The sequence below is a fragment of the Giraffa tippelskirchi genome, chromosome 6 (genome assembly GCF_054371585.1).
Source record: "Giraffa tippelskirchi isolate mGirTip1 chromosome 6, T2T-mGirTip1v1.2.pri, whole genome shotgun sequence".
Lineage (NCBI taxonomy): Eukaryota > Metazoa > Chordata > Mammalia > Artiodactyla > Giraffidae > Giraffa > Giraffa tippelskirchi.
The window spans coordinates 116,344,922-116,355,465 of record NC_137280.1 but is presented as its reverse complement, the minus strand read 5'-3'; the positions used below and the strand labels follow the sequence as shown (position 1 = coordinate 116,355,465).

Genomic DNA, 10,544 nt, shown 5'->3' with positions numbered 1-10,544 from the left:
TGTTCGTTCTTTCTCCCCATTCCAGACTCAGTCGATCCAATCCGTGGGTGCCCGGGGCGTGCGGCCGGACGCGGACGCTGCGGGGTGACCCCGGACTAGCGGTCCCGCGGCCTTAGCCTCCCGTGGGGGCGGGGGCGTGCTGGGTGCCGACGACCCTGCCAGCTCCTAGATCCGCAACCCTTCCTCCAGTCGCGGGCCGGTACCGACCCGGTTACCCACGCCCCTCCCCCGCCGCGGGCCGCGGGCTGGGCGGGGGCAGAGTCCTCCCCCTCCCCCGGCGGCCCCGCCCCGTCCGCCCCTCCCGGGCCCTGCCCCGCTCATTTCCACCCCCCGCCACCTCCGGGCTGGGCCGGGCTCCGAGGCCATGTGACTCTGCGGCCCAGCCGGGACGCGACGGGACGCGGTGGGACGGGCGCCGGGGGTCGCGGGCGCGGCCCGGGCGGGGGCGGCATGGAGCGGAGGTGGGTCTTCGTACTGCTCGACGTGCTGTGCGTGCTGGTCGGTAAGAGCCTCAGGGGCCTGGGGCCGTGGGGGGACCCCTTCCCGGGCGGCCCCGTCCCTGATCCCCCCGAACTTTTGTAGGACCGGTGGGGGACGCAGGGCCCCCACCCCTCGGAGGCCTCCTGAGGTGGGCGGAGCCTCGGGTCACCTCCTCGCCCCCTCCACCGGCCCCGACGTCTGCGCGCCCTCAGGGGCCTTGGTTTCCCCCGCGGGCCTCCGGTCAGAGGGGTCGGTGCCCCCCGCCCCTCCGCGGCAGCAGGAAGTCGCCTCCGGGGCCGCTCGCCACCCCCACCCCCTTCACAGCCCGCCTCGGCTGGCCAGGCCGGGCTGGTGATTCACGCGGGCGGCGGCCGGGTGGGGCTGGCAGGGCGGGGGGCGCGGCCGCAGGGCGCCCCTGTAGGCCCTCCACCGCGCGCCGTGCTCGGGTCGGCTGGTTTTGAGAGGGCAGAGCCCTGGCCGGGGGCGCTTGGACGGTGGTGGGATTCGAACACTCGCCCTCCGGTCTCGGGCTGGGGAGAGCCGGGAGAGAGACCGGGCCCCCGGCTGTTGTCGAACTGGGAGCCTCGGGGTGGCGCGGACCAAACCTGTCGGGCGGGTTTGCGAGCCAGGTTGGGGGAAGGGGCAGCCCCGGCCCCCTCCCCCCTACCCCCCCCAGGGTCTCGGAAACAAAGGCTGAGTGTTTGCTCCGGGGCTGTGTGGACAATGGCCCCGGAATTCTACCCCCGGCGCAGGGAGGGGCCCCTCCAGCCTCTACTGCCCTCCCCCCAGTCTGGTTCCTGTGCCTCCGCTGGGACGGGAGGGGTCTGCCCTGGCTGCAGGCCGAGGCAGTGCCTCCCCACACGTCCCAGAAGAGACCCCTTTTGGGAAGGGCCAGGTGGCAGTTGCAAGTCCTGGGAGAGGGGGTTGTGTGTGTCTGCCCACCTTGGGCATCCTTTCCTGAGCACTTCTTTAATCGTTTTTGTGGCACTTATTATATACCAGACACTACGACGCCTGTGATAATTAAACCTTTTCCTCCAGTCATCCTGTGAGGGGGTGCTGCTGTGCCCCCTAGTTTCCACCCAGGGATGTTAGGCTTCCCTCTGGAGGTCACACAGCTGGGGGTGACTGAGCAGAGATTAGGTTGGGTGGGGTTGCCCGTGTGCCAGGGACTGGGGCCCAGGCCGACCCGGCTCCCAGTCTAGAAGCTTCAGTACAGCAGCAGTTCAGTTTTAGATGGTGACAAGGGCCCCGAGGGAAACACAGGGGGTCGACACCAGGTCAGGAAGGCTCTGGCGTGTCTGCCATGGGGACACCTGAGCTGGAGCCACTCAGGCAGAGGGTGGCAGCGGACTCCCGAATCCCAGGAGAGCCCAGCCCCAGTTCTGACCGTGTGTGTCCTAATCTCCAGGGGAAAGGGCTGGGCCTGGCGGACAGGAGTTGGAGGTTGACTCACTGCCCTCCTGCCACTGGAACCCCCGTGGGAGCCCCTGCTCTGCTTAGGCTCTGGGTGTGGGGCTCGACTTGGTTTCTCAGCCTCTTCTAGCCTCCCTCCTCACTCCTGCAGGCCTCTGCTCCTCAGCCTCTCTGTCTCCAACCTGCTCCCTCTGCTCACCCCACCTTGCTGCCCCAGCACTCGGCTCTCCAGACTCTCCAGCCTTTGTACTGGCCGCCCCTCTGGGGGTGCTCTTCCCCAGATGTCCTCTGAATTTCTAAGCCACCTTCCCCATGTGTCCTGCCCAACACGCCACTGACAGCCACAGCCACCTCCCAGTAGTGCCATGCCTGTTATTTTCACTCCCAGCCCCTCAGCTCCCTGAGCCAGACGAGCCTTTCCCAGCATCAGTACCATCATGGGTGGTCCCCAAGGCCCTGAACGTGACCTTTGGAAGGGGGTGTGGCTCTGCCCTCCCCCTGCTCTGGTCACACCCTTTTTCACGTGTCACCTGCCCTGCCAGGGCCAAAGGGCACCCTGCTTGGGTTTGTCTCTGTGCTCCCACCCTCGGCGGGGTGGGGGGGGGGGGAGCCCTGTGCCCCAGCCGCCCTTGGCTTCTGGGGCCCCCAGACTCCGGGGCTGCGGCTGTGCCAGGCTGGGTCTGGTCATGACTTGTGACTCCTGAATGTGCCTTTGGACTGAGCTCCCTGGCCTGGGCCGGGCCTGTCCGGTCCCTGTGTGGCTGGCTCAGGGACAGCGTGTGGATGCAGATGTCTCACCAGGTGTTCCTGGTCTCTGGCCAACCCTAGAATAACAAGCAGGGCGTCCTCCTTTTGTGTGTATGTGTGCTAAGTCACTTAAGTAGTGTCTAACTCTTTGCGACCCTATGGACGGTAGCCCGCCAGATTCCTCTGTCCATGGGATTTTCCAGGCAAGAATACTGGAGTGGGTTGCCATGCCCTCCTCCAGGGGATCTTCCCAACCCAGGGATCGAACCCAAGTCTCTTACATCTCCTGCATTGGCAAGTGAGTTCTTTACCACTAGCACCACCACTTAGCTCTGCCAAGCCCCACCTGAGAAGGCTCCAAAAACCAGTCCTTGATGATGACAGGCCCCACAGGTGCTCACTGTGGGGGAGCAATGTCTGGGGGGTCATTCAGTTATCACAAGGTGCTGCAGATTACACAAGGTGAGGACCCTGGAGAAAGGCTGTGAGAGGGGCCCCAGGAATGGGGCGATCAGCGGGGCAGACTGGAGTCAGAACAGTTCTGGGCAGCCAGTGGGCTGTGAGCAGAGGCCTGGGTGGCTGCCTGCTGGCTTTGGGTGAAGGGCAGAGTGGAGGAAGCTGGAAGGAAGCAAGGGTGAGAGAGGGTGGGCGATGTGCAGGGGGTGGACACTTGGCCTGGGCAGGACCTGAGTGTTGATCTGATGATGAAAGGGAATCACAAGGGGTTTTAACCAGGGTGGTGACCTCTCATTTACTGTGAGGAAAGTTCCTCCTGACTGTTGGGTGGGCAGGGAGGTGAGAAGACCCGGAGGGAGGCCGAGGCCGGGTCCAGGTGCTGGACGAAGGCACAGACTCGTGTGTGAGGCTCAGCTGGGGAGCAGCTGTGGGGAGCACCTCATGGCTACCGGCCTCCTCTCCCTCCACCCCCCAGCCGCTCTGCCCTGCGCCATCCTGACGTTTGTCAACACTCCATACAAGCGAGGTTTCTACTGTGGAGATGACTCCATCCGATACCCCTACCGTCCAGACACCATCACCCACGGGCTCATGGCCGGGGTCATCATCACAGCCACTGTCATCCTTGTAAGGCAGGAGGGCGTGTGGGGTGGCGGCTGGGACGTTGGCAGGTCCAGTCCTGCCCAGGGTGGTGTTTGTGTGGAAGAGGGCCCTCTTGGGGTCCCCAGCTCCCCAGTGACCTCAGAGAGGCTAGGAACCTTGAAGTCCCTGGCTGCTGCCTGCAGGTGTCGGCCGGGGAAGCCTACCTGGTGTACACAGACCGCCTCTACTCCCGCTCTGATTTCAACAACTACCTGGCTGCCCTCTACAAGGTGGTGGGGACGTTCCTGTTTGGGGCGGCAGTGAGCCAGTCCCTGACAGACCTGGCCAAGTACATGACCGGCCGCCTGCGGCCCAACTTCCTGGCCGTGTGTGACCCTGACTGGAGCCGCGTCAACTGCTCGGCGTACGTGCAGGTGGAGGTGTGCAGGGGGAGCCCTGCTAACGTCACGGAGTCCAGGTGGGCAGTGCTTGGACCACAGATGCCCCACCTGGGGAGGAGGGTGGGGGTTGCAGAAGGGCCCTCAGGAGCTGGGTATTGTGGGGTGAGCTGCCATGTTGAGAAGGTGCGGAGAACAGGCAGGAGCAAGGCCTGGAGGTGCCCATGCCTGCATCATGCCAGCAGGGAGCTTAGGTGGGGCTGGGTTATCTGGCCCTGGAGCAGAGCAGGAGGTGTCAGGAGGGGTGACCCACCTCCCCGAAATGTCAGGCCCCCACCCTCACGTTCTGCTCTGTCCTCTCACCATCTCTACTGGTGAACTTTTCATTTGATTGATGTCCTATTTTCCTTCTTTAAACATTTAATAAAATTGCCAAAACATAAAATCCACCAATTTAACCATCTTAATGTGCACAATTTGTTGGTTTCTAGTGCATTCCCAGTCCTGTACATCCATCCCCACTCTAATATTCTAGAATATTCTCATCACACACGCATACAGCCCACACCCATGAGCTGTCACCACCAACCCAGCCCCTGACAACCAGGAACCCACTCTGTGTCTGTGGATCGGCTTGTTTTGAACATTTCCTATCAGTGGAATCACACCCTCTGTCCTTTCAGGTCTGGATTCTGCAGTGTTTCCAAGTTTAGGTGCTTATATCTTTGTTGTTATATCTCTGGATGGATTGATCCTTTTCTCACAGTGAATGTCCTTTGTCTTGTTATTTGTTTTCTATATATTGTATCTTTTTAAAAAATTTCTCCATTACTGCTTTTTTTCCCCATTACTGCTTTTTCTGTTCATAGGTACTTACTGTGCAAAATGTTTGCAGCCATATATCTCCACCCCCGTATGAGGTTATTGTCACAGATTTTATCTTTATACATCATGTACTTATCAACATAGATTTATAATAACTGTTTTATATGGTTTTTAAAAAATTAAGCTATATTTGCCATGCTAAGTCACCTCAGTTTTGTCTGACTCTTTGCAACCCAATGGGCTGGTAGCCCACCAGGCTCCGCTGTCCATGGGATTCTCCAGGCAAGAATACTGGAGTGAGTTGCCATGTCTTCCAGGTGGTGGTTTAGTTGCTCAGTTCTGTCTGACTCTTTGTGACCCCATGGACTGTAGCCCGCCAGGCTCCTCCGTCCATGGGATTTCCTAGGCAAGAATACTGGAGTGGGTTCCCATGTTCTCCAGGGGATCTTCCCGACCCAGGGATCAAACCCAGTCTCCTGCATTGCAGGCAGATTCTTTTACCCACTGAGCCACCAGGGAAACCCTGTCCCCCAGGGGATCTACCCAACTCAGGGATCAAACCCGCATCTCTTATGTCTCCTGCATTGGCAAGTGGGTTCTTTACCACTAGTGCCACCTGGAAAACCCATAGTTACCACATTGTATTAATTTCAGATATACAGCATAATGATGCAATATCTACTGTGGAGTGATCAAGTTAGTCCAGTTTTTTTCTTTAGCTGATTTTTTCTTTTCTAAATCATGTAGGGAAAAATAGGATTATACACCAGAATACATTCACACTGCTGTTTATGTTTTGTAATTACTTTTACTGATGTCTTTTGTGTCTTTTTTGTAGATTTGAGATACTGACTAGTATTCTTCATTCCTGCATGGAAAACTCCCTTTAGCATTTCTCATAGAGCTTGTAGGCATATCAGCTATGGATTTTCTTGGTTCTTGTTTGTTTGGAAATGTCTGAATTTCTCTTTATTTTTACAGGATCATTTTGCTACATGTAGAATTCATGATTCACAGGGTTTTTTCTCTTTCAGTACTTGGAATCCTTCTGGCCTCCATAGTTTCTGATGGGAAGTTAGCTGTTCATCTTATTGAGGATTTCTTGTACACAACGAATGCCTTCTCTTGCAGCTCTTGAGATCTTCACCATCTTTTGGTAGATTGACTGTGCTGTGCTGTCTTAGAGTTTATCCTGTTTGGAGTTCATTGAGCTTTTGGGGTGTGTGGATGGATGTTTGTCATCAAACGTGGAAAGTTTTTAGGCATTTCCTCTTCAAATATTCTTTCTGCCCCTTTCTCTGTCCTCCTTTTGGGACTCCTGTTATACATGCGTAGGTACACTGGATGGTGTTCCACAAGACTGGAGTTCATTGAACTTTCTTCATTCTTTTCATTTTTTGTTCCTTAGACCAAAAGTCTTGATTGACCTGTCTCCATGTTCACACGCTCTCCTGCCTGCACAGGTTTGCTTTTGAGCCCCTCTGGTGATTTCATCTTCCACATACTTTAGTTTTGAGCTCCAGAATTTCTATTTGATTCCTTCTTACAACTTCTGTTTCTTTTTAGTACTGTCTGTTAGGTCAGACATCTTTCTCACTTAGCTCTCTGAACATATTTTAAATGGCAGACTAAAAGTCTTTTATATACCAAACTAAAAAAAAGTCTTTATCTAGTAAGTCTGATATCGGAATCTCTTAGCGACAGCTTCTAGTAATAGACTTTTTTACCTTGGGCATTTCCCACATTTTTTGTGCATCTATTATAAATTTTTATTGTTGTTGAAAACCTGGCATTTTTTTGGTTTTACATAAATATATTTAAACTGTTTATTCATTTACTTATTTTGCTACACCAGGTCTATCTTAGTTGTAGCATGTGGGATCTAGATCCCTGACCAAGGATGGAACTGGGCCCCCTGCATTGGGAGTGGGGAGGCTTAGCCACTGGACTACCAGGGAAGTCCACGGGCAGTTTTCTTTAAATTAATTAATTAATTTTAATTGGAGGATAATTATAATATTGTGATGGGTTTTGCCATACATCAACATGAATTGGCCGCAGGTATATATGTATTCCTCTTCCCTGAGCATTTTTAATGTTATAATGTAGAATACATACATATAATGTAGCATACATCTGGAAATCAGATTCTTCTGTTGTTTTTGCTGTTTGTTGTCATTGGTTGTTTGCTAGGTAAGTGTTCTGAACTAATTTTGTAAAGTCTTTGTTCTTTGTCATGAGTGGCCGTGAAGTTGTGCTGTTAGCTGAGTGATAAGCTAGTGAGTGGACAGATGTGTCCGTAAATACCTGGAACCATGGAAGAAAAGCTTTCATTTTACAGATGGGCTTTGTGTGCCATGTGGGGTATGTGAATGTTGAGGTATGTGTGTGTTGGGGTATGTATGCCGTGTGGGGTACGTGTGTGTTGGGGTTTGTGTGCTGTGTTGGGGTACGTGTGCCCTATGGGTATGTGTGTGTTGGGGTATGTGTGCCGTGTGGGTACGTGTATATGTTGGGGTACATGTGCCGTGTGGGCCATGTCAATTGACATGTCTGCGAGTTGGCCATAGTGGAGAGTTGAGCACCTTGGCAGGTCTTTGCTGATGGGCCCAGCCTGGCCCCTGGATTCCCAGCCTCATTCTGCAGAGCAGCTCACTCTGGCCTTTCCTCTCAGCTTCTTGGCTAGCCTTCTTATCCTGCTGCATTTACTGCCCCAGGCAGTGGTGACTATTGCATTTGCTGTCAGTGTTTATGGCCAGTGCTCCAGGGAGGCACTGGTCAGGACCATCTCAGGCGTTGGTAGGTAGGTCTGCTCCTTTCTCTGGTTCACATGCCACCACCAGTCTGGTTCTGACTATTGTCAGTCTTCCAGTCGCTTTCATGGGGTGGGGTCTCTCAATCTGCCATTTTCTTTCTTGTCCATTGATGTCCTTTGTTGCTGTTCAGTTGCTCAGTTGTGTCTGACTCCTCATGACCCCATGGACTGGGCCACACCAGGCTTCCCTGTCCTTCACCATCTCCTGGAGCTTGCTCAAACTCATGTCCTTTGAGTCGGTGATGTCATCCAGCCATCTCATTTTCTGTTGCCCCTTCTCTTCCTGCCTTCAATCTTTCCCAGAATCAGGGTCTTTTCTAGTGAGTTGGCTCTTTGCATCAAGTGGCCAAAGAATTGCAGCCTCAGCATCAGTCCTTCCAGTGAATATTCAGGGTTGATTTCCTTTAGGATTGACTGCTTTGATCTCCTTGCAGTCCATGGGACTCTGAAGAGTCTTCTCTAGCACCACAGTTCAAAAGCATCAATTTTTCGGAGCTCAGCCTTCTTTGTGGTCCAACTCACATCCATACTTGACTACTGGAAAAACCATAGCTTTTACCATGCAGACATTTGTTGGCATGGTGATGTCTCTGCTTTTTAATACATTGTCTAGGTTTGTCATAGCTTTTCTTCCAAGGAGCGAGTGTCTTTTAATTTCATGGCTGCAGTCACCATCCTCAGTGCTTTTAGAGCCCAAGAAAATAAAGTCTGTCTCTGTTTCCATTTTTCCCCCATCTATTTGTCATGAAGTGATGGGACCAGATGCCATGATCTTTGTCTTTTGAATGTTGAGTTTTAAGCCAGCCTTTTCACTCTCCTCTTTCACCTTCATCAAGAGGCTCTTTAGTTCCTCTTCACTTTCTGCCATAAGGGTGGTGTCATCTGCTTATCTGAGGTTATTGGTATTTCTCCTGGCAGTCTTGATTCCAGCTTGAGCTTCTTCCAGCCTGTCATTTCGCATGCTGTACTCTGCATATAAGTTAAATATGCAAGGAGACAATATACAGCCTTGACTTACTCCTTTGATATCCTTTGTTAAAACTTGAAATTCTGTAAAGAGAAAACAAGCCTTATATCAGTGAGCACAGGTGGAAAATAACCTTGAGAAGAAACACAGTGAAAGTGGAGCTGCTGTCTGGACCCAGTTGTCGGCTCTGGGTTCTGCCTTCAGGGCCTGAAGCAGCTTCGTGGTGATACCTTAAAGCCCATGAGACTTGACCACATGGTCAGAAAATTGGAAAGGGAAGGACTGAGGGCATCGAGCACTGGCCGTGTTTTTACATAAAGTCCTGAACCCCGGGGGGTGAGGCAGGGGCCGGGTGTCTGGAGGTTGAGGACTGAGAGGAGACCGTCGGGCTTCCCTCCCCACACCACCCCGTGACCCTCACCACCCTCTGTCTCTCAGGTTGTCCTTCTACTCCGGACACTCCTCCTTTGGCATGTACTGCATGGTATTCTTGGCGGTGAGTCTGCTGTCTGTGACTGGCGTGTTGTGGCCATGGCCAGCCCTTCCCTGGGCCTTGGGAGAGCCAGGGCGGAGGTGGAGGTTCTGCTGTGTTGATAAAAACTGGGGGCCCCGTGTCTGGGGATTCTAGGCTTGTGGCCCCAGAGTTGCCGTCCATGCGTCGGGCAGGGTGGGCCTGGCGGGTGCCCGACTGACTCTGCTCTCGGACCCCAGCTCTACGTGCAGGCCCGGCTCTGCTGGAAATGGGCACGGCTGCTGCGGCCCACCGTTCAGTTCTTCCTGGTGGCCTTTGCCCTGTACGTGGGCTACACCCGCGTGTCTGACCACAAACACCACTGGAGTGACGTTCTCGTCGGCCTCCTGCAGGGGGCGCTGGTGGCCAGCCTCACTGTGAGCTCCCAGGCCCCGACCCCCTGCCCTGAGCAGAGACCCCACTCTGGGACCCCTGCCCTCTCTGGGCTGCCTCTCCAAGACCCTTGCCCTGTGCTCCCATCTTCCCCTAAGATCCCAACTCTGCTCTCTCATTGACCCCCCTAGAGGACCCTCAACTCCTGGGCTCCCCCGCCCCACTGTGCCCAGCCTGCCTGGCCTGTCCTGTTCCCCCCAGGCAACGCCTGCCTCCCTCTTCTCTTCCAGGTCCGGTACGTCTCCGACTTCTTCAAAGCTCGGCCCCCGCAGCACTGCCCAGAGGAGGAGGAGCTGGAACGGAAGCCCAGCCTGTCACTGACGCTGGCCCTGGGCGAGACTGACCACAACCACTATGGGTACCCTGTGTCCTCCTCCTGAGGCTGGAGCTGCGTCCAGCTGGGGCTCCGGTGAGGGCAGCGTGTCCATGGTCCCGGCAGGCCCCTAACCTAGCATGGTGGTGAGGGCCCTGCACAGGCCCCAGGCTGGATCCTGGCAGGGGCTCCACTAACCCCGCCTTCTGTGCACTGGACCAGGGGTCTGAGGGTACCTGGGGCAGCCCTGGTATTTGGAAGGGAACCCTTCCTCAGAGCCCCCATCTTTTGTTGGCTTAGGGAAGGGACTGAGAGATCCTGACGGATGCTGTTTTTGTAAAATGTAATGTATACGTGGATTTTTAGTAAAATAGGGCATTTGCTTGATGAATGTTATCAGCACCTGTTTCTTGTGGCCATTCTGAGGACTCTGTTCCTACAGCGAGGGTGGGGGTGGGAAGCTTGCTGGTCAGGGGCTCAGCTGAGCCCAGGTGTGGGCATAGCTGGGTGGGTCAGCCATGCCTGGGTTGCTACTCCGGTCTCATGGGCGGGAGGTAAGTGGAAGGAAAGCTGACTGCCAGACTGATCCAGTCTGCTGCAGGCCCACGCTAAGGTTGGGGGTCACCCTGCAGAGGGAGGGA

At 54.9% G+C, this 10,544-nt stretch overlaps 1 protein-coding gene across 4 annotated transcripts; it reads left to right on the top strand.

Annotated features, from left to right (window-relative positions):
- The first annotated feature begins 366 nt into the window (after positions 1–366).
- Positions 367–10,291, top strand: PLPP2 (phospholipid phosphatase 2). Of its 4 annotated transcripts, XM_081504282.1 has the most exons (7): positions 367–461; positions 2,847–2,941; positions 3,575–3,726; positions 3,885–4,159; positions 9,125–9,182; positions 9,398–9,574; positions 9,821–10,291. In XM_081504282.1, the coding sequence occupies exons 1-7, from the start codon at positions 451–453 to the stop codon at positions 9,968–9,970; spliced, it is 918 nt and encodes a 305-aa protein (XP_081360408.1). In that variant the 5' UTR covers positions 367–450; the 3' UTR covers positions 9,971–10,291. The 4 variants fall into 4 exon arrangements, with proteins under 4 accessions (XP_081360408.1, XP_081360411.1, XP_081360410.1 ...); XM_081504285.1 differs by lacking the exon at positions 2,847–2,941; XM_081504284.1 differs by lacking the exon at positions 9,398–9,574.
- The last annotated feature ends 253 nt before the right edge of the window (positions 10,292–10,544 follow it).

Coding starts and splice junctions, on each gene's coding strand:
- PLPP2 (XM_081504282.1), top strand. Junction 3,727..3,884: donor TCACAGCCACTGTCATCCTT/GTAAGGCAGGAG, acceptor TGCTGCCTGCAG/GTGTCGGCCGGGGAAGCCTA. Junction 9,575..9,820: donor CGCTGGTGGCCAGCCTCACT/GTGAGCTCCCAG, acceptor CTTCTCTTCCAG/GTCCGGTACGTCTCCGACTT.